The 24,003-nt window shown below is 47.3% G+C and overlaps 1 protein-coding gene across 1 annotated transcript; it reads left to right on the top strand.

Annotated features, from left to right (window-relative positions):
- Window positions 1–9,391: 9,391 nt before the first annotated feature.
- Window positions 9,392–12,333, top strand: LOC144175075 (ADP,ATP carrier protein). Its single transcript, XM_077704124.1, has 2 exons — window positions 9,392–9,788; window positions 10,778–12,333. Exons 1-2 carry the CDS (start codon window positions 9,402–9,404, stop codon window positions 11,129–11,131), a joined length of 741 nt encoding a protein of 246 aa, XP_077560250.1. The 5' UTR covers window positions 9,392–9,401; the 3' UTR covers window positions 11,132–12,333.
- The last annotated feature ends 11,670 nt before the right edge of the window (window positions 12,334–24,003 follow it).

Below are 24,003 nucleotides of genomic sequence, written 5' to 3'. Positions count from 1 at the left end.
CTGTGGTCCGAGATTTGCGGAAGCGATGCTGCAGCTTCCACTATTTCGCACTCTGTGACAATGTCTGCCAGAACCGAGCTAACGTAGACTCTGTCTAGTCTACTTTTCGTCCTTCCGTGTTGCCATGTGTACTGCACCGTTGTTCCGTGAAGAAGTACGTGTGCGTCAATTAAATTAAAATGAAGTATTAACTTGTTTAAATCCCGTCCTTGGTAATCTACCCTATGTGAGGGCCCTATCCTGTCATCCTGGTTTAATACACAATTAAAATTTCCAAGGCATATGACATGCCGGTTTTCGAGAAACGGAATGCACTTGGAGAGCGAGTATAACTTTGTTACCTCACAAATACATCTGCTCTTCTTGCTTTTATAGCAAGCAGCGGAAAGTCCTCTGATAGAGTCAGTTGGCTTGTCGCAAAAATCGAATATTTTAGCGATATTTTTACAATTATGAATTTTAATTTAAGCATATAGAAGTCAGCATGTGGATTTGCAAAAACTTTCTAATCGTGATTTAGAGTGGCAAGAGTGGTGTAGTTATCATGCTCAATAATCCATTAAAATTTTGTTTGTGGATTGAATAAACCTTTGAAACCTTTAAACTTTGTTACTATCAGCGAATGTTAGTATCAAACAAGTAGTAGTTACTAAGTGCACGGTCCATACTATAGTTCATATCACAAGCTAGCTGCAGCACTGTGGAGGCTACATTGTTATCAATAGTGCGCCCACTGAGGGCGCCTAATCCGCCGTGAAGGGGGTCCTGAAAGGACACTCCCTTCTCCCCTCTCGGCAAGTGGCACCGCACGGCCCCGGCGCCTTTTGTCGCTTCCTTCGCGGTGAGTTAGGCGCCCTGAAGGGGACAACAATGTAGCCTCCACAGTGCTGCAGCTAGCTTCTGAGATGAACTATAGTAACGGTTCCACCGTTCTGGGGGGTGGTAAAGTTCGTAAGAATTTAGTAAATACGGCCGTTACTACGCTCGTAACGGTACTACTAATAAAACGCTCGGCCAGTCTTCCTCCGAATGAAAACTCCGCAGAGCTGGCAGGAATTTTCCCCCTGTTCTTGACGCACGCATGATCTGGTCACCCGCTTATCGCTCCGAAAAGAGGCTCGTCCTCGCCTTAGACACCGCTGATGTCTTCTTATCTGACCGCAGTCGTTGACTCCGAATGGCCAGTGCAGCTCGAGCTGTTTTCTTTTGTTTTTTTTTTCTGTGGACCTGCTTGCACGCCTGGTAGCCAAGTTCTTTCAGATAAGCAGCCCTAGATAAACGAACGTCCTGGCCTTCATATATGGGCGACGCATTCATAGGATGAGGCGTGGCTGGCGGTCTCCTTACGTTGTGTGACGGCGCTTTAATCTCTCCCAGAATTGTATCGATTTGTTTTCTTTGTGTTGCGTGTGTGCCATTTTTCACGCATTCTACGGATCTCCTTGAGACGTTATCGTGCGCTGCGCGATGGAGATGATGACGTCTTCATTTTGACGTCATGGAAGCGTTTACTTTTGCATACGCTGCGTGTCAAATACGAGGACGTTACGCAACGATAAGATTGCTTCTTCGAACACTTATACGCTTTATCAAAGTTCTTCACTTATTGGCGTTAAACGGCGGAGATTTTGACGTCGGTGATTGTATAGGAGTGTGGCCCCGTAAAATGACTGGAACTTGCGTCTCAATACATACATTATTAGAACAAACTGCACCACATAAGGCCTCCAATGCGGTTCCGTAAGCGGGCATAGCTTCAAGACTTTCTGAGTTCAAAAGGGAGGTCGTAAAAGATTTTCTGAATTATCTTTCGTGCACCCCTTGAAATACATCGGTTTATACCATTAATGAGAAGAGTATAGCCCATCGGAGAACGGCTGTGAGACGCGTTCTAATTTATGTATCGTCAAACAAATCATAGCACGCTTTCATCACAACTTCGGCGAGATTATTTCTCACATATTGCCTCAGATATTAGGATTTGAAATTTTAAAACCTATGACGTGGCGCTACGGCTCCCCCCATAAATTCCGGTGCCTGCACACGTTACGGGGAAGCCGGTGTAAAACGAGCTGTGAAGAAAAATTTCTGGGACACTTAAGCTATCCGTGTCCACTGCGACAAGACTGATGCCGTGAAAAATTTCCGCCGGGTAACTAAGTAAGAAGTACGCTAACTCGCTATTTGAAGACGATCGATATTTTTGTACCACGGCAGTCTACATCAGTCTAAGGCGTTCAACGTCTGGTCTTCGCCGCCGGTCTCAAAAATTTTTCCTCCAATCGCTTTGTCCCTCTCATCCCCACGTCCTCACCAGGTACGCTTTATGAGATCTGCGTATAACAATCCCGGAGATTAGAAGTCTACACCATGTTATTTCTTTCCCAAATATTACAATTCTTTGAAATTTGTTTACACTCCCCGCGTACACATGTAGCCGACATACAATCTTGAGTCTCCGTCATCTCCGTGGTCATCTTCAGCAAGCGTGTTCTTGAACAGTCCTGGCTGTCCAGGGTTTTCCTCGGGGGACTGCAATGAACCAGTGATGCGTTTAGATTTCATAGCGAGTTGAGAGGGGTCTCTTTTGCTCTCTTCGTTCTTTCAATCTCATCAAGAAGCAATGCGGCGGCATCGGAATAGCCGGCTTCCCGTTTCTCGATGAGGCACGCCGTAGTGGAGGGCTCCGGATTAATTTTGACCACCTGGGGGTCTGATTTTTAACGCGCGCCAAAATCTCGTACACACGGGCGTCTTTTCTTATCGCCTGCATCGGAAAAGCGGCCGCCGCGGCCGGGAGTCGAACCCGCGACCTCGGGCTCAGCAGCACAACGCCATAGCCACAGAACCACCGCGGAGGGTGCTTCCCGTTTCTCAAATGTTCAGTTTCATTTTAGTGTTTAGCTGTGTTGTATTTGTATTTCCACTTCTGGGGATTTCTACTAGTCGGGATCCGTCACCAGGTAATCCTTTGCGGCAGAGGGGACTTCCTTGAGAATGCCCGGTTGATCTCAAACGAATGTCGATATAATGAAATGAAGAAAAAGCAAACAGAGTGCAATCGATCGCTAAGACGATCCCATCATTACTCTGATTTTAATGTATATGTGTCGTGCTTAGTTAGTTTGGCGCTGAATTGTAAGCAGTTCGGAATTCCCGTCTGAAGTGAATACGTCGATCGGCTTCTACGCGAGGAGTATATATCTTGTTACAGAAAACGGCTGTAATTTGTGCTTTATCTAAATAATCCCGAAACAAATTATACGACGCTGGACTGCTCGAGCGCCTACATGACCTTGGGGAGTTTTATCTCAGCAGGTGTCATGAGTAACTGCAAGTCTCTATTTTAATACAAGTAACGCGAAGCCTCCGTTCCCGAGCCATTCCAGCCGCAGCAGAAAGCCCCCGTTCACCGAATAGACCGACGTTTGTCTGCTAGGATACAGCGGAATTCCTGCGAAGTTTAATTATTTTAATTAACTGATGAGTAATGTTCAACGGCAAATTGGAAACAATCGTGTTTTTTTCTTCTTGCGTGCACTCGTTCGAACTGCATGTCGGTCGATACGATCGTTAAAAAAGCATTCTCAAATACCAGTTCGAAGCTAATTTGTCATTCATTCTGTGAAACCATTTTCACTGATATTTTAACAACTTCGTTGTCCAATCATGTGAGCAGGATTTAGCATCGGTATTTTTGTTTGTTCATTCATTCGAAGAAAATAAAACATTGTGCATCAATGCCGTGACAAATATCCCATCCACCATTTAAGTAAACTTGTTGCGCACCATTACCTCGTGCCAAACGCTTTCGCCGGCTCCAATTAAGCGTTTCGCTCACAGGTTTTAGTGAGACGTAAACACGCCAAGCTATATATAGGGAGCTATTAAACGATCGCATCGCTTTCAATGTACGCGACTGTACGTTGTCGCTGTAACGCCCCTTCTCCGGCGCATCCCAGCCGTCCTCAGAGAAGGCCCTCGGCTGCTTGCACCAGGCGAGGACGGTCGCCTGCATAGTTTTTCCGCTTCGCATCGCAGCACGTGCGAGCGCACGTGATCCGCGTTCGCTAGCGGCACACTTTCGCAACCACGGCGTTGCTGGCGACGCCACCGAGGCTACGGTAGGCCCCTCAATCTCCCCTCCCGACTCTTCACATCTCCCAGCCCTTGCTTGAGCTAACTTTTCCTTCTTACTCCCACTTTTCCGTCTACCAATGGGAATCAGAAAGGACCAGAGCGGTGCCGGACTTGATGCTGACGGAACGCGCCGGCTTTGCTGCATGGAGGCGCTGCCTGCGGTGTCTCTTCGTCGTGACGTGTCGCGATGACGTCGCGTGCGAGCGAGCTCCCCACATATGTTTTGTGACCTCTGGGAAAAACAACGTGTACGGCGCTGCTGCTTCCCCCGGCACTACTACTCACAACCGGTCGCCGCTAGCTGCCGGATCACCGCCGTGTGTGCCGGCTATGGGAAAGGGCTTCGTCTTGCACTATTGTGTGCTATTATATTAATGTGGTTAAACATACATACATACATACATACATACATACATACATACATACATACATACATACATACATACATACATACATACATACATACATACATACATGTGATAGTGCTCGTGCAAAGCGACGCCTAAAGTTTTTAATGACGTGCTAAATAACCAAAGCGACGGGTTAACGGTGACGTGCACGACCGCTACCTCCTGAAAGGACTTGCGCCACTTGGGTGAAATGCGGATATACAGAGAAAGTGCTGGTATTTAGTCCGCGGCTTGAATTGTTGAAGACGTATATGCGGCCCCGTGGCCTCGGACCGCCGGCATCATGGCTGCGGTTCACGCACGTTGCGGTTTCGCCTTCGCCGCAGCGCTGTTGCACCGACTGTGTGAAAGGCAGTACGGGCATTTCTGAGCATAAGTTGTATTCAAGCAATTTTCAAAATGTCCCCCCCCCCACCCCAGCACACACACACTTTTTTTCATCCTTTCGATTAATTTCTGCTCGTTTTCTCAATTGGTGGTTTAAACTGCTATTTCTATGAAGCCACCAGCCTTGTTCATCACGTTTAAACCAAACCAAATGATTTTTTTATAGGAAAGCAAGGGAAAATCTACTACGCCTATTTTTCTCGACATACACTGGTTCTACAGCTGCGTGTATACTCTGTAGAAAACATCAAGTCCCGCGTTCGAATTTGGGATCACATAACCTTTTTTTTAGCTGTCAAAATCTATTTTGATTTGAATTTAGGAGGATGTTCACAATTACCTTCCTCAGATCTATGAAAGAGAGACAAATAGACATCAAGTGTTACTTAACAGTATTAACAGTATAACAAAGGCATACAACAAGTCGGGTTAGAAAAAAATAACAATGGCATCGGAGGTGCTGTAAAATGAAGTGTCGAGCGGAAAAGTTTCTATAAAGATTTGCACTCATTCCCGGGAATAATCTCCCAGCTTTCGCTATCCAGCATGGGAGAACCAAAAAAACATTACGCGCGAACAGGGGGAAGACCATCAAAGGTTGCCAAACGGCAGTGCAGTAAAGTGCAACAATCGACTATGTGGAGAAGACGCAGGAGGCAGGTGGTTAAGGACGATCTGAAGCCTAAGTTTCTAAACAATTTAAGATGAGGCAAGCATCACAATAGCACGGGAAATGTATTATTTGGCATTGCTGTCGCACCGAAGTTTATTTTGAGCTGATATCTCAGCGGTATCTTCGACGCTGCGGCAACGCGTGATTCACTACATGATTCAAATACAATTTGTGGCCCTCTTACGTACGTTACGGTTTCCAGAACGTACGCTTTCTTGCTGGTAAGGAAATATGTCGCAACCACATTTCTACGATCGGTTGGTCACCTCACGCCGTCGTCGTATCCGTTTACAATGCGTTGACCGTTCCTGCGGAGCGCAGATATAAATGGGCGAACTGGTTTGCGCACATGAACGGCGGCAGTAGAGACATGCGAATGCGAGCGGCGCTGGGAAAACCACTGGCCGCAAGAGCCAGCTACTGAAATTTCCGAGAGGGAGCAGACGGCGAACACACGGGATTTCTCCGAAGCTTGCAGACGACCACCATAGACCACCATTCCAGACGACGCACCCTCACCACACCAGACGCAGACGATCCCTTTCATTTCAGCCATTGAATATGCTCTTCTCCACGTCAGAGTTTGCAGGCGTTATTGGCAAGCGGCGAAAGCAAATTTCGGTGACGCCATGGAGGAAAGAATACTCCTCCATGGGTGACGCATTATGTGACGACATCGGTGACGCAAGTGCTGTCGTCTGCGAATCGTAGCGGGCCGCGGCGGCGCTTTATGCGCGGAGGGTTTCCTTTGTTTTTACGGCTGGTCGCAGCAGATGGCAGCACCGGCGTTCGAGGGCGCGGTGTTCTTCAAGAGCGCAAGGTGACCCGCCGACCGAGGCACCATTTTGGGGCACCGGGTCGGCTTCCCCACTTTTATATCGGTCTATTTTAACTATAGGCGGTGCAGGCGGTGGGCGTCGTTCGTTCGCATAATGTTGGAAACCATTGGATGTGGTTTCCCGTAACTTCGTAAGGTGACGAGAACGGTGGATAAAAACCTAGCAGCTAGGAGTCTAGGACCAATCTCTGACGGCTGTCAGTGCGATTGTGTGACATCTGTATTGGCGAACAGAAGTTACTTCGTCCCCCTTTCTTTTACCTCATTCCTCCACCACCTTAGATTTAATGTCAAATTGCCTTTTCTGTAACATTTTCTCCCCTTCCCTCCCCCTGCCTGTTTTTTTTTTTTGGTTTGAAGAACAGGTGGGCGCCCTGCCAAGGAAACACAGGTTACACAAACACCGACAGGCCACAACGCTTAGACGAAAACCTTCAGACCAATAACTTTATGAAGTGTCGCAAGTTAAAGCATATATTACAGGAAGACGCGAGCTGCTGCTTTAGGACACTCAGCGGCAAGCTTGTGACGCCCAGCCAAGTACCACATTCCTGTTGCACTCATTCAGATGAAGAAATGTAAAAAAAAAAACTATTCAAAAGCAAATGAGAGGAAGTATAAGCGCCTTCTTTGTACAAGAATTATCGTATTCCCGTGCAATAAAAGCAAAATAAATTTAAAAAAATCGCGGCTCCCGAAATATTAACCGCAGGCAGATCTTGAAAAAAAAAAAAAAAAGCGCGATATATGCAAAAGTGTATGAACTTTCTTGTTAACATTTTAGGAGCTTTCTGCGGGGTGTGGATTGAGTTGTATTGTCCAAATCCGTCTGTTTTAATAATTTGTCCGCCAGTGCATGCGACCAGACCATCCTGCGCCGTCATTTCCTTGCACTGCACGGATTCGGAGAAAGCGTCACCCGTTTGGTCTTCCCAACCCCTCCTGATCCGCAAACCAACACTTATAACCATCGTCAGCGGTGTACTTTTACACACTGCATATCGCCGTGGAAACGTAATCCACGTACACAACAGTAAACGGTTATACACCAAATCAGTTGCAAGTTTTCTCCCGCGAGACTCAATGATTCCAGTACTAAGGCCCAGTGCCCATAATTTCAAGGACACGTCCCTCGCTGCCTAATCTGAGCACAACCGTTACTTACGCACTTGCTATTATTTGCTGTATTGATTGATTGATTGATTTAACGCGCCGACGCAACGCAGGCGATGAGGCGGACAGTAGTGGAGGGCTCCGGATTAATTTTGACCACCTGAGGATCTTTAAAGTGCGCCGAAATCTCTTACACACGGGCGTTTTTTTCTTTTCGCTCCCATCAGAAAAGCGGCCGCCGCGGCCGAGAAGCGAACCCGCATCCTTATTATTTAACAAATCTGAACAGAGGCGTATTCAGAGTGACCTCATGAGAGTGGACGCTGGGGATTTTCCCCAAACGCAGGATTGGAGGCACCTGAACTTGGCGTTGATACCAAGTCGACGCCAGGGGTGGTACGAGGCGGGTTGAACTTGCCCAATGTTACCCGATGATGACGTGCGCGACATGGGAGACAGCGACTCGCCTCGGGTGTCTCACATGCATACGGCTGACTGAAACCCCGAACATTATTTTTAATTTCCAGCGACTTTGACTTCAGGTTACCAACATGTAGACTGCCTGCAAGGTTTCGTTGCATACGAAGTTGTTATTAATAAAATACCTTGGGCCTCCACGTTTTCACATTGTGTTGCGCCTAAAATGTCTTCTCAGCAATGCATTCCTGTAAGGCACCGTAGCCAACTTTACAGGGGATCGGCGTGCTGCGCTCTCTCTATAGGTGATATTCATTGAAAAGTTTAGCTGTCATTTTCTTCGTTTGGCAACACTGAAATGGCCACGGACATGGCCGAAGCGCCACGGGCATGGCGCGGCTTGTGCCACTGCGGCCGCACGCCGAAGAAAAATATAACAGCGGCGTGCGTCGTCTGCTCCGTTTCAACCCGATTCTCAACGGTGGTGTCAACAGAGTTGTTATTAATCGCACTCAAATTGGAGTCGAGACATTACTTTGCGTTCGGCGGGCTAGATCTTGGAATGTCCAACCCATGCTCCAAGGTCCAACTCATATCACGCGCTTAGCACGGACAAGTGCCGCCATCGCGCGCAGCCCGACGTAACCAGTGACGGCGCACTCACATGGTTGCCTGCATGCGTGCCTCGCTATTGAATACAGGCTATAGGGATACATTGGTCTTTATGGAGGTATTTCGTATAAGGTTCTACGACCGTCACATTTTCTTATAGGGCCTACCAAATCGCCTCCAAAAGACGTCTTCCCAGCAGTGCCTTCATGTAAAGTGGTGAGGCCGACTCCATAAGGTTGCATTGGGTCTTTTGACGTATCTAATAAGAGGGGTCAAGACCTTCGTACATCGATATCAAGCTCCTGATACTGCACTGAAAGAAAAATGGCTTTCATGCACCGCATCTGTGTATAGCCATGAAGCCAAATTTAGAGGGGCTAGGTGTGTGTAGCGCTATATGAAGATGCATGGGGCCTTTAGAGGTATTTAAAAGAAAAGGCCATCGGGCCATGATACTTTCACATCGGGCGTCTCAAGTTTTCCTTGTAAAAAGTGTTGTCCTGGAAAAGCGCATGTGCATAGCAGTGAGGACGACATTAAAGAGGCTTGGTGTAAATCACTTCATAGGGATTCATGGGGTCTTGCGAAATCACATTAAAAAAGCCATAGGGCTGCCCATGTTCTGTATCGGACTCACCATATGGCTCCTGGAAAAGTGTCCTCCCAGCAATTCATCGGTGTGCAGTTGTGAAGCCGGCTTTAAAGGTGCCCTGTGTATCGCAGAGCAGCACATTGCGCATTATCCGCCAGTTCCCAGTGAGGAGTTCCTTGAAGGCTTAGTGTGACGTGTCGCGTTCTCGTCCTTGCAGGCATGATCGACTGCTTCGTGCGCATCCCCAAGGAGCAGGGCTTCCTCAGCTTCTGGCGCGGCAACCTGGCCAACGTGATCCGGTACTTCCCCACCCAGGCCCTCAACTTCGCCTTCAAGGACAAGTACAAGCAGATCTTCCTCGGCGGTGTGGACAAGAAGACCCAGTTCTGGCGCTACTTCGCCGGCAACCTGGCCTCCGGAGGCGCGGCCGGCGCCACCTCCCTCTGTTTTGTGTACCCTCTCGACTTCGCCCGAACCCGTCTGGCCGCAGACACCGGCAAGGGCGCCGGACAGCGGGAGTTCAGCGGTCTTGGCAACTGCCTCACCAAGATCTTCAAGTCTGACGGTCTGGTCGGGTTGTACAGAGGATTCGGCGTCTCCGTCCAGGTAAGCTGCCCCTCTCGCGACACTGCAGTTGTCACAGAAGGCTGCGCAAGAGTCAGTGCAATTGCCGATGCTTTTCACTAGTATTAGTGATATTGATGCGACAACCACCACCACCACTAGTACTTCCTGCAAGCATGACGGGTGATCGCTGTTGCCATTGCTACCATAACAATACTACTCGTACCGCTGCTACCTTAGCATTACTGTCGCTTTATACTGTTGTTACTATGGTCACTACAACCATCATTTATAGTTTGCTTCAGCGACTATTGCTCCTTACGCTACAATGGCTACTATCCCTACCGCAACACCAATACTATAGTGAACTAGAATACTTTATTCTAGTTCACTATACCAATACTACGATTAATACCGGGAACCTGCAACACTTCTTACAACTTTTGTTCCTAAATCCGAATTGCTTTCGAGACGTAGTAAACAAGCAGCTTCAGTACCTAGAATAGGAGGTCACAAAGGACCTCAGATAAAAATTACTGCTTTATGGCCATCAGATAACGTATAAAATTGCCCAAAAGGTTTTTTCCCTTTGCCTGTCTGAGCATTGTTTGCTCCCTCGAGTGACGTCACTAGGAATATATCGCGGCTATTCCTAGTATATATCGCGGAATATATCGCGGCCACCTTGCTTTCAGTTGCAACAACAAACACACTAAAGAAAACTGTAATACAAGCAAAGTAGAAACTTTAAGGCGTATCTGCTCGACCACAAAATCACGCAGCGCCGCTGTGTACTGGCGACATGTACCTTTCGCAATGCTTCCAGATACGAAGGAAACAGTGAAAGCATTTATCGGCAGTGTTGCGGGGTCTCCTTAAAACTCGTTGCAGCGAATCTAAGACTTCATTTTAGAGCACGTAAGCATTCAATGGCAAAATAAACGATTTAGCATCGTTTCTGTGAAGTTAAACTTTCTCCATGTATGCATAGAGAGAGAGAATAACATTGGGGCCGATCCGCACCATCGCAGGGCATCATCATCTACCGGGCTGCCTACTTCGGCTTCTTCGACACAGCCAAGGGAATGCTGCCAGACCCCAAGAACACGCCGCTGGTCATCTCCTGGATGATCGCCCAGACGGTCACCACGGTGGCCGGCATCATCTCGTACCCCTTCGACACGGTCCGGAGGAGAATGATGATGCAGAGCGGCCGGGCCGCCGAGGAGCGCCAGTACAAGAGCACGCCCCACTGCTGGGGCAAGATCTACAAGACGGAGGGCGCCGCCGCCTTCTTCAAGGGAGCATTCTCCAACGTTCTTCGTGGCACCGGAGGCGCGTTGGTGCTCGTCCTCTACGACGAGATCAAGGCCTTCATCTTCTAGGTCATGGACACTTACATAGGCAAAAAGCAGAGTGTAGTTAACCAAGGGTGCGCCATTCGGGGTGTGCCAAAGGGCATGTTCTCGGTGGCTCTTTGGGGCCGCCATCGCCGATGGTCCCGTGAGTTGCTTAGAAATGTCTATTTTTTATAGTGACTTAATAATGCGTGAGCCCTTTGCAGATAGAAAGATTTTACAGATCAGCAAAGCTGGAACTGTGCCAGGTGCAAACCTTCAAGCATGGCGCACCTAGATCAATTATATGAGCGAAATGAAGAGCTAAGAACTCTCAGTGGAAAGGCGTGCGTGCAGGCTTCTTTTTCTTTTTTTCTACCCGCAAATATAAACCAACTAAAGTAGTTTCATGCATCTTTCCTTACTGGAACTTAAGGCACTGAGGCGTTGAGACGTACGGCGCGGGACGTCAGCTAACGCTCTGTTCCTTCCGCCTCCCGTCTTGTTTTCGTTTAGGGAGATCGAGGGAACCACGTGTGCTCGACGCGGTTGATGTCCTCCGTCAAAGAGACGGCGGTTACCATTTGCCGCTTAATTGAAGCCGCTGTTTTTGCGATTACACACACTGGAAACGCCATCTCTGCAATATATTTGTGAAAGGCTTAAGTGTACGATGTTTCCCCAAGAAACACTGTCCCGGACAGCCAGGATCTTAAATACATATCTTGGTAATGGAAACGAGGAAACATTTTACAAGAACATTGTTTATTTAGCCCGGTTAGTTTTGCTAGTATTAGTGGTTAGTATAAGTGAAGGAAGATTGTACAGGCCGTGTTGAAATTGGGCTCCAAAAAGTTCATGTACCAGGACATGCCCTTGGCGACATCCCCACTGTGTCCGCAGCGAAAGCCCCGATGAATGCAAAAAACGAAAACGTTGGGCATGGGACGGCAGCATAGTTTTCTGGGTACTGAAATGCGGTCCATCACCGGGACATAGTCACCATTACTAAGCAGAGAGCCATGGCCCGTCGTAACAAGGCGTTGCAAGCGGGGGTAACATTTCTGGCTCCATTCCCTGCGCAGTGAGATGCTTTGTTGTACTATAGGGGTAAGCGTTTAGAGAAAGGAAAAAAAAAACAAACTGAAATGTCAAACAGGAACCAAGCCCTTGCAAGCTCGGCCCGCCAAACTGACAATCGACGCAACGGAGCAATAAAAGGAAACCACACTGTTGTGTTCGACTGTAAACGCTGTTCGAGTCTGCTCATTCTTCGCTTCCGAGACGTGGCGTGGCGTGTGCTGAAGCTTCTCTGGACATCATTGTACTTCAGGGATTGAATACTGAAGACTTTGTTAGTTATCTACAAGGTATTCTTGCAGAACTGTAGCACCGCGAAGGTAAGAGATTGCTTTGTGTGCGTTGGTTCTACGAGGTTTCAAGTCATAGCTAGGCAACATTTTCTGCCTAAAGCAGTAGACGCCTATGTGTCTGACCGATCCTGTTTTCGACGCGACGCGGCAAAGTATGTGGCAGGTTGGACGCGCGCCGTAGCGGATGGTCCGGCGGTCTTCCGACAGCCAAACCGGTTCCCTGAGCGGCAGATGCGTGCGCAGACACGTCCTTTTCCGCTCATCTGTCTCGCCCTTAACTTGGGGGTCACAAAAATTAAATGGCAGAATAGAGGGGAAAAAGTCTTTATATTGTTCTTACAAGTTTCCCAATGAAATTTCCCCGCAAAAATTCAAATTAAACGCGGTAAAAGCTTACTGACTATGCAGAACGTCGCGTGTACATAATATTTTCTTCCGTGTGCCTGAAAGATCGACACTTCGTACAAAATTGATGGGCATGCTTAACAAATCTCACTGTACATTATGGCGGAATAATGCACTTATTGCGCTTCACTGTGAAGCAGAAACACGGGTGCCGGACTCAGCCGGACTATTGAACAATAGTCCCAGTTAAACCGATTGCCACGCTGGAGTGCAGAAAGGCTGCCTTCATAAGACACGACTTCAAGTGGAACAGAGGTAAGATTAATCTGCGCACGCAGATCTAATGAATGCGATACATGGCCCGCCTGAAAAAAAAATCTGGTGTCGGCGTCGTTGGCGTCACTACGATGGTACAAAAAGTTTAGTTGACGGATATGTCAACACACCTACCACGAATTCTTATCCGAACGGCAGTATGTGCTGGCCTAACGCCCCCTTACGCTGCGACACGTCCTGTGGCGCCGAACGCGGGTATGTTCCGACCTAATGGACCTTTTTCCAGTAGCGATCTGAGCATGCGTGGGCTGCCGATACGCCATTCTTGGCAGGCGCTCCCGGCAAAATAAACAAAAGGGCGCCCCTCAGCTTTCTGCTTTGGGAGCGGCTATATGCTGTCGATAGCTGCACGTTTTTATTTTTCCCCTTCAGCAGCTCGTGGTTGGTTCGTACGTGCACACAAAAAAAGCCGTCTAAGGAAAGGGGCAACGGCGTTTGAGGCTGCCCACGCTGCGAGCACATGCCTGCCAGTGAGGGAGTAACAAAAATGAAAAAAAAAAGTAAAGAATAAGGGCGCTTCGACCACTGTAGGTTAGTCACTGGAACGTGCACCTGCTACCGTGACATTCACATGAAAGGTACGGGTGACGGGTGGGGGCAGGAGGTACTGCAGGACCAGGATATTTTGGCACGAGTTCTCCGAAAGCCAGACTTTCTGGGGGGCGTGCCATTACTGCCATTTTTAGTTCGCCGTGGCGGCCGCAAGGAGGACTGGTACTGGAAAAAAGGTCCATGTAGTCATATTAGATATGGGACGGCCAGGAGTTAGGCCTATGTGATGCCACGTTTTAAAATCTAACGTCGCTAACGGATGTCGCAGCTTGACGTGCAACGAGTTAGACGTTCTTTGACATGTTGTTAGGCTCCACGTTAAGGTTAGCTAACGTTGAGACTGGATATAGGCCTAACAACGTACCACTCCGGTGGATCGGCCAATGGCGATGACAGCGGTCGTCAGAAACTGACGGACATTTCACAAATTGTCATTTGGCGGCGACGTCTACATTTTCTACATACATATTCAAGCGGATTGGCGATTAGAATTACTGTCAGAAGCACGGCACCAATTTTCATTGGCTGCGCCGTCAACGTACGTACCCAGCCACAATGCGCACATACATGTTCCAGGTAATTGGCCAGTGAGGCCACACGTGTAAGTGTCTTTGATTTTTGTTGGACACAACAGCGAACAAATGAAACTCCTTCTCTGATTACATTGCCTTCCAGAAAGCGGTGAACAAACCGCGTTTTCTGACGGATATGCTCCCGTCTGATGCGGCTTCTGCAACAGTCCACGGTTGAAAAAGATACGCTGAGAATTTCTGTGGGTAAATCTGAAGCTTTCAACATATGGGGGTCTTTAAATGTAACTCGGGCCGAATTGGTTAAAGTTGTAAATTTTATAGCACCAAAGTAAGTAACCACCATTGTTTTTTTTGCACATTTTCGTGGCTGTATTTTTGTTATTTAAGGATATAGTAAAATTTAAAAGAATGAACTTTTAGCGAACGAAATTTCCGTGAGCGGGAGAGAATTTGCGGCGCACGAAGTAGATGTTGAAAAATGGAGAGCGCGAGAGAGAGAGAGAGAGAGAGAGAGAGAGAGAGAGAGAGAGAGAGAGAGAGAGAGAGAGAGAGAGAGAGAGAGAGAGAGAGAGAGAGAGAGAGACTTCCGGTCGCCTGCGGGGCTGCGCGCTCGGTAGGCGACACGGCGATGTACAAAGCGAGTGGTTCGAATATGCGCGTTTCGTTCAGACAACCTGAAGCATCTTCTAGGCTTACAAAATTTTAATGGAAACTGCTCGATCGGATGCGTTCTCTTAATCAGTTAATTATTAAGTTGAAAATCACTTATCATCAAATTAAGGTAATCAATAAGTTAATCAGCTTGCTCTAATTCTTCAGTTCACACAAAGTCTAAAAATAGGGTGAGATGTTTACTCTGACAAAAAATTTTGCAGAAACATTAAATGTTTCTCGTTTTCATCGTTACTTTATGTCACGTAAAACACCCTCTATATCTGCAGGTTTTAAAAACTACATTCTTCCTATTCATATTTCTTGTCGATGAAGATTTGCGAATGCCAACTTTCAGCCTTCTCTCGTGCCAGCATGTTATTCTCAGAATGAAGACTATATATGCCTCAAAAGCTTCCCGGGAGCAACTGGCAACATTTTTATGTGCAGCATTCTTTGCCGAGTACTCCCTCAGCCAGGACCGTGTAAGCCCTGAATTTCGACAATAAAGCATATTTTGTGGAAGTTCCGCCTTTAATAGTTATAATAGCGTAAATGGAGATAATTGGTCGAATACAATTTTGAAAAACCTGAAAATAGGAAAAATTAACAAATAGCGAAAATGGCGGACCGTGTAACAACCTGCATTTCCACAAAAATGCATATTTCGCGGTAGTTTCATATTTAATCGTTTTACTAGCGTAAGCGGGGATAATTGGTCGAACAGAATTGGGAAAAAAAATTAGAAAAAAATATGAGAAATAGTGAAAATGACGACCTGTGTGACGCCACAAAATTACAGTGAACTAGAATACTAGTTCACTATAACAAAATGGTGAACCCTGCATTGCGAATTTCGCGGATGTTTTACCTTTGGTCGTTATAATAGTGTAAATGAACGCAATAGGTTGAACAGAATTTCGAAAAAAAAAACAAAAAAAAATATCTTGAAAGCGAAAAGTGCGAACCATGTAACGCCCTGCATTTCCACAAAAATGCTGAATTAGCGGATGGTCCAGCTTTAATTGTATTTGTAGCATAAATGGAGATACATGGCCGAACAGAACTTTGAAAAACCAAATCAAAAAAGAGAAAAATGAAAAATAGTGGAAATGGCGAACTGTGTAACGCCCTTAATTTATACAAAAATGCAGATTTGGCGGAAGTAACACATGTAATTGTTATAATTAATACGTAAATGGAGATAACTGGTCGGAAAGAATTTAGAAAAAACAAAACGTTTGGCTGTAAAAAATTAAAGCCGTTCCACCTAATGTGAAAGCTGTCGGAAGTGCATAGCAGTGATTCGCCATAATGGGCTGTAGCGCCGTTATCCACTCACTGCTGCCACCCAATGAATTCAAATTTCCCGCCTTTGCAGTGCTCGCGCGCCCCCTGCCTGAAACTACGCCAGCGGGAGTTCTGTTTTTTTTTTTGTGCTTGCTTTTCCACCCGCACGCGCCGGCATTGCACTGCCACTTTTTTTCGCTTAGTATCCTAATTTGGGGAGTTGGTGGTAGTGAATGCTTTGTATCAGCAGCTTCTTGACGTAGTTTGAATGAGTAAAGGATATAAGGCGCGTTCGTAGCCTCCCATTTTGTGTCGGCTTTGTGGCGCAGTGGGTAGAGCACCATGTACATTGCGTTCCGCCCGCAGGGTCGAGGGATCGAAACCAGGCGCCGGATAGTATTTTTTTTATATATAGTGTAGGGGGAGGGGTGCGGACTACGACTACGGACGTCAACGCGGGTGACATTGTGAGTTACTGTAATGCTCTGCATTTAAAAGTTCACACTCTTAAGCGGCATAAGAATGCTACGCATCAGTAGACAACTGACTGTTTCTCTGAATTTCTGCAGATTTTTACAGAGAAGCTGTTAGCCTCTACTGGATAAGTAGTTTCGGTTTCCTAATCGCGAAGCCGTTTCTTGAGGCAGCTAGCCGCGTGTCTAGCACAAAAAGGCCGACGAACCTGCAATCACCGTTGTCCCATTGAAAAAAATATGGAACTCCGAACTGAAGGGTTCGTTTTTTGCTTTTCTGTTTGATGCTCCTGCGTGTGACCGGTTTGACTCCTTGGTGCTGCATACCAGAGACAGCGGCTCATGACGTGATAGTGACGGCATTGTGCACTGAAACCTATCTTGAAGCTACTGGTAATGTTTTTCCCGTACAGTGTGCATGAAATGCAAAAAAACTTTTAAGACCCCAACATGTGGATTTGATAATTCTCGCATTCGCGAGCGAAGTTCGTCAGTGAAAAAGAATGGTCGGTTAACATCATTGCAGCGTGACCAGCTGCTGCTGGTTACTTCGCGTGCCATTATTATAATTTATAGCCGAGAAACTATTCCGAACACATAAATATTCACTTCGAAGCCACAACTAACAATTCGCACCTGCATATTTGAACACCTATGTATTAACATGGCACCGCACGGGAAAACCTGGTACAGGAATGATTACCGAACTCGAGGGGATAAAAAAAATGGCAACTGAACATTCCTTCAGAAATCCGTGCAGTGTAATTAATACATGAAATGCTCGAGGCATCTGACCTCGCAAGCCAGCAAGCGATCAAGTAAGATGAGTCCGCAAGCATAGAAGCCGGAATCAGCACGTACGGTGCATTGAGCCCTCACTAATGTATGATCTATGCGCAGATACAGTTATAACAAAAAATACTTTCATATGAATACCTGAGAAAGTGGTGGGGAAACAGCCCCGCCGGTAGCGTAGTGGTCATCACACCAGACCGGTATTCTAGAGGTCGTGGGTTCGGATCCCAACCGGCGGGCATTTTTTCACCACTTTCTTTCTGTCTCAAAAAATTCTTTATCTGTTTCTATGACCTACCGCATTCTCCCCTTTGCTTTCCGAGGTTTTCTTGAATGCCAACCCTTATTTTCTGTCTTATTTCACGGAGCCCCTCATTTCCCATTTTCTGATTCGCTACATGCTTAGCGAGGGCCTCTGTTCTGGCAGTCTTGGTGCCAAATGGAGCTTAAGAGGGTTCCAGGGGTTTCCCCAGGCATCGAATCAAGGGGGGGTGTCTCAATGGCTCTGGGGGGGGGGGGTTCTGTTGCGACGCTGATTCCCCGAAAACCTGCCTTTGACTCTCAGTCATCGACTTGCCACGAACCGGCGTATTCACAGTGGCGAACTTTGCGCCTACTTGAACTATGCGCTTTTCAGCGACCTCGTGGCTTCTCAAAGCGCCAACCGGCCAGCGGCGGTGCTAACAAAAGCAATGCTGGGAGCCCTGCACAACAAGCCTCGGCGGCGTGCCCGCGCCTCATTGTCATGCCCTCTTGTTGCGTGTTGTCTTCAATAAGCCACTCGAAGAATATTTCCACCGAGGGATGCAAAGCGTCTTCGTGGTAGTGCAACATCGCCAGGACAAAGGAGTGCTCTGACCACGGCGAATTGCCACGGCGGGAGCAACCTGGCGCTCACCTGCCCAGGAGAGGAGGGGTCTCGTGCGTGTGCGCGTGTGTTTTGCGTGGTGGCGCTCCTATCAGTGCCATGACCTCCGTGATTGGTGCCTCCTGACGTCAGCCGGAGAAAAAGGGTGAAGGGGAAGGGACCCAACGTGCCTATTTAATCTCGCGCGCGCAGGAGCGCACTGCCCGCTCTCATACCAATATGTAAATACTTGTATATAAAGTTTTCTTCTTCGTCAACTTGCCCGTCATGACTGCCCCGGCACTTCACCCACCTCGGCCCACATCGACCACGCTACCATGGTTCGCAACAGTGGAGACAGCGGTGAAATTCCCAACAGTGGAGTCAGCCCCTGGCTTCCCAATAGTTCATAAACTAGAAAAGCTGTTTTTTTATCCCACTAGTTAAATAATTAAGATAATTAATTAAGTTAAATAATTAGGTTAAATTATTAGTTAAATAATTAAGTTATGTTAACTAGTTAAATAATTCAGTTAAATAACCAGTTAAGTAAACTTCCCTCGACCGTGGGACTGTTGTGCATACTCGCGTTTCCGCTGCCTCCATTGGACCATTTTTCCCTGGGCACCCGATCGACGTCACTCCCAAAATCACTTCAAGCGAGTGGGGAATTGCTGCGTCCCCCGCGTGGTATTCCACTGCGGCGTATTAAAAATGGCAGTAAGGCACACCTCCGAAAATATCTGGGTTTCGGAGAACTCGTGCACAAAATGTTCTCGTCCTGCAGCTGCTTCCGCACCCACCCGTCACCCGTACCATTCATATGAATTTCACGGTAGCAGGCGAAAGTTTCCGTGACTAACCTGCGGCCGTTGAAGCTCCCCTTTTCCTTTACTTTTTTTTTTATTTTCGCTACTCCCTGGCTGGTAGCAATGTCCTCGCAGCGTGGACAGCCTCAAACCACTTTGCCCCTTTCCTTTGCAAGCCTTTTTTGTGTGCACATACGAACTTACCACGAGCTGTCGAAAAAAAGGAAATAAATACGTGCAACGCTAACAGCAAGCTCGGGGGGGCGCACTTTTGTTTATTTTGCTCGAGGCTACTGCCAAGAATAGCAGACTGGCAGCCCGCGCATGCGCAGATCGATACTGAAAAAGGTCCATACAAGGACTGACAAGAGTGAAATTTGGGGATTCAAGGGGGGGTCTACAAACCCCCTAGGGGGGGTGTAGGGAAATCACTGGGTTCAACGCTGGTCGACCACTCTCGACATGTCGTAGACACTCGAGTCACGGCCCGGGGGTTAAAAAAAGAAGGTCCCCTTCACCCCGAGTATATATATATATATATATATATATATATATATATATATATATATATATATATATATATATATATATATATATATATATATATATATATATATATATATATATATATATATATATTCACACCAGCCGGTCCGTAGCAGCATTGCAGGAGACGGTCCCACAAATCTGTCTGCAACCCATTGACCATGGTTAATCCCGTGGCTCGCATACGCATGTGCCACGTGTGGGCATGGGTACTCGAGCAGTCGATGCCTTGAAAACCTTAGGATTGATCTAGCAACGGGCGCGTTTCTTACGGGCGAAGCACCTTAGGGGCTCGGGCTGTCACGGCAAATCAAGTTGTCAAACGACGGTAAAAAAACAAGTGTGCAATGGATAAAAAACCGGTTCAGAAGAAAGTAACATGATTTAAACTAGTTTAAAATACAGGAATAATCAGGACCTAATTGCATTAATAACAGAAATTTGTTGCAATCCCTCTCGAAATTAGTTTCGAACGCCAGGTTTTTTCCTGTAAAGCATACTTCTTAGCATGCAGCGGCGTGTCACACGAAGACCACTTACGGGCACCACCCCTGCTGAACCCGTCGGGAACTGTCGCACGTGGCACAAGACTCCGGTTGAGTGCCGCCCAACTGCTAAAAAATATAAGCGTTTTCTCCCCTCCTCTTCATTTAATTGCTCAAACGCGAGAGGGCACCACCGCCTCAGCAAGCGCGCGATTGCTCCTCCCACTGGCGCTTCTGCGGCGCCCAATCAGCGCGCGCCGTGTGGCAAGGAAGAGACAATCTTTGAATATACATTATACACTGCATGCTTCGCTACCATCCACAGGTTTCACGTTAGTGGAGATGGCCCGGGATTTTATGGTTCCTTACCGGCAAGGGAGTTGTGACCGAGTGTTTATCACTCTTGCGTCGGAACCCGTTTGGAACTTGCGTATTTTATTAATGCAAAAAATCAAATGAAGTTTACCTAACCTGAAGCAATGGAAGAACTAGCCTTGTAGAAGCATCGCAAATCAGCCCTAGAAAAGTTCGGGAGATACCACGTTGAAGTACAGCACCTTGTTGATGTTTACACAATGTCTATGGATAAAACTGGGTCGTGATTGGATTCCGCATCGTTTTTAGAGTGCCGGAGTATTTTCTTTAGTTTATCCTTGGTAACGCATCTCTCGATAACTTCCTTTACTTTAAGTTTTCTTTTTACATAAATGTCTGGTAAATACACATATCGATTGAAAGAAAATAAAAATATTTCGATATTAAGTAAGCATGTTTTTATCGTGGTATTTTAATTTTATAAAACTCGTTGAAAGATAAAATCACAACCCATGTCACGAACTGACTATTTGGGATATTACAGTCAGTCATCCGAAAAAGTCCTCGTCCAGTCCGATTGGCCTCACTTCAGTCATTCGGTCCAATTGGGCGTCCTGTTGGGATACAGCAGTGAAGCCAAAGAGGTCCAATTGGACCATTTCAATGTTCAATTGGTCCAACTGAAAGTCCTATTGGTATATGTCAATGTGTCCAATCGAACCTATGGATCGAAAGTCCAATCAGGCCCAATTGATTCCCAATGGGAACCGATTGAGCCCCATTGAATGTCCAATGGTATTTTGTGACTGGGTTAAGGAAGCAAGTGAGTGTCTGTATATATGAACACGGCCTCCAAACCTTGCATTTGATGCAACGCACATATAACACGAGCACTCACTGACGCTTTCCTGGGATTTTTATGACACCAGACCTAACGATATGCTTTGAGGTCCAGTGAAGTTATTTGGCACCCGCAGCTGACCTATGAAGAGTTTGACGTTACTTGGCCCGTCATTGGGCTTTATACGTCGTTAAGCCTAACACAGTTATACCTACACAGGTGTATCGGCCATTGCTTACCCCTGGATTTTCTGCAGTAGTAGGTGAACTCGTTTATTGTGTAGAGAGGCTGGAAGCCATTCCCCTGGATACTCCGCTACAATGAATGGTCATTAACCCCCTTCAAAAAAATTTAAAAAAAGTCACAAGCTCGCGGTAAAAATGTTTACCCGTTCAAGAATTGGCATTCACGAAATGACGTCGCGAGTCCCCGGTGAGAGACAAAAATTACCACCCCTTCCCAAAGAAAGTTGAGAGAAGCGCGAAATTTAAGCTTTCTAACATGAAAACTGCGTCAATACCTTTGCTGAAAGTGCGTCCAGTCGATCGTCAAACCCTCAAAGACCCAAATCGCAAACGACAAACGGACCCATGCGACAATAATTTGCGCACTAAGTAAGCGTACCTACAAAAGATCTAGTAAAAGTATACCGATAAAGGTACTTTTGTACTCCTCATTCATGATCGATGCGTGTACGTATGGTCCTATCTGGAACCGTTCCTTTTTTGTGATCTCCAAGTAACCGTTTTGACAAAATGGAAGCCGTTTCACGCAAGCCCCATGTGTCCGGAAATCTTATCAGATTTTCAATCGTCCAACCGGTGGGGAAATGCATTAGTTTGTCGACAGGACGCCATTGGTGTCACTAAGAAAGCTTTTACTTTAAAAATATAGTTAGCCAATCTCTCGAGGTAAAACTCCCACCTCCCCTCGCGGGAACCCCTGTGTAGATGCGACGCATAGGCGGAGCGGCGAAGGGAACGCGTTTTATAGCGCGCATAACGTTGAGGGGACTGCGTAAGCCGGTCCCAGTCGATGACGACGTTGGCGTACTTGTAAAACGGCGTGGACTCTAGGTGTTTGAGCCAAGCGTGGATGTTGCTTCGCCGGAGAACGGCACACCGGTTATATGCGCAGCGCGCCCGAAGGAGAGGAAACCGCGGAAGAGAGAGTACTGCACATGCGCCGGCCCCAGCGCGTCTGCCGCGGCTATGACGCAACACAATCCACTTTAATCCAATCCAATCCAACCGAATCCAAGCCAATCCAATCCAATGCCCCTCGCGAGAGAGTGTTCGTTATCGGAGAGGAGAGGGGGTGAGCGGCGGAGAGCGCAGCTCGCGCGGCGAGGAGAATGGCAGAGGGATGGACAACGCCGACAACGACGACGACGCCGGAGGGACAAGGAGAGTGAATCAGATGCTCTGCATCTAAAACTTGACTTTCATGTAGTTCCAATACTCGCATGAAGTTACATATCCCCATGGCAGCACATACATGCCTAGCTTAGCAATGAACGGTCACCAGCCAGCCAGGCCATTCCACGCAGCAGTGCATATCGTAGTCCTATGCTGTCCGAGACAGGTACATCGTTGGCAGCCGCCACGATGACGAAAATAATTGACAGTGCAATGGTACTTATTACGAGGAAGTATTGGGGTGAGACAGTGGTAGGATGGCGAGGGGGGCCTAGATGAACAAAATCCAGCTAGCACGATCAGTGCTAGAGTTCAGCGTTCAGGACCGTGACTGAATGGTGGTGATGACGAGATGATTGATTATGGGGTTTAACGCGCCAAAACTACACATGTTATGTATGAGGCACGCCGTAGTGGAGGGCTCTGGATTAATTTTGACCACCTGGGAATCATTATCGCACGCCGAAATCTCGAAGACGAACACACAGGCGTTTCTGCTTTTCACCTTGATCAGAAAAGTGGCCGCCGCAACCGAGAATCGAACCCGCGTCCTTGTGCTCAGCAGCACAGTGCTTTAGTCACTGAGCCACCAGCGATGATGAGAAGCTCGATGAAACCGGTGCATAGCCACGAACTGGTGCACACCTACAAGTGCACTGGTGCTCATCACACTGCATGTCACTGTATATCTCGAACAGAATTAAACAGAATGGAAAGGAGAGAAAGTGGAGGGAGCAAGCTCAGATGAACGTTGTGTTCTACAGTGTATAAAATATGAGAGGGAGAGTGGTAGCTTTTCTTTGGGCAGGAGGTCCCTAGGTCCAGTGGGGGAAGTGGGAGTACAAGGTACGGTGTGTGCACCTTCGGACATTTGTAGGTTAGTACCCTTGTAGTACCAACACGGACATTAATGGGCCCCTTGATTGATTGTAGGGTTCTAACGTGCCAAATCCTACACAGGTTATGAGGCGTGCCATAGTGGAGGGCTCCGGATTAAGTTTGACCACCTGGGGATCTTTATCGTGCACTAAAATCTCAAACACACAGGCGCTTTTGCTTTTCGCCTCCATCAGAAAAGCAGCCGCCACAGCTGGCAATTGAACCTGCATTCTTGTGCTCAGCAGCACAGTGCCTAGCAACTGATCCACCATGGCGGGTGGTGGGTCCCTTGAGAAGGCGGGATAAGCTGTGTGGGGTGAAAAGAGCAGACTCACGGCTCGAAACTGCTTACGCTAGACAGTTTCTATAGAGTTAGAGTGCAATGTGAGTCAACGTGTTAGAGTCCTATGAATGAGGGTCGATGTGCAAGGA

The sequence above is a fragment of the Haemaphysalis longicornis genome, unplaced genomic scaffold, assembly GCF_048455015.1.
Source record: "Haemaphysalis longicornis isolate Haplotype H1 unplaced genomic scaffold, Haemaphysalis longicornis Haplotype H1 scaffold_3, whole genome shotgun sequence".
Lineage (NCBI taxonomy): Eukaryota > Metazoa > Arthropoda > Arachnida > Ixodida > Ixodidae > Haemaphysalis > Haemaphysalis longicornis.
The sequence above is the reverse complement of the archived record's forward strand: the minus strand, read 5'-3'. Positions and strand labels throughout refer to the sequence as shown.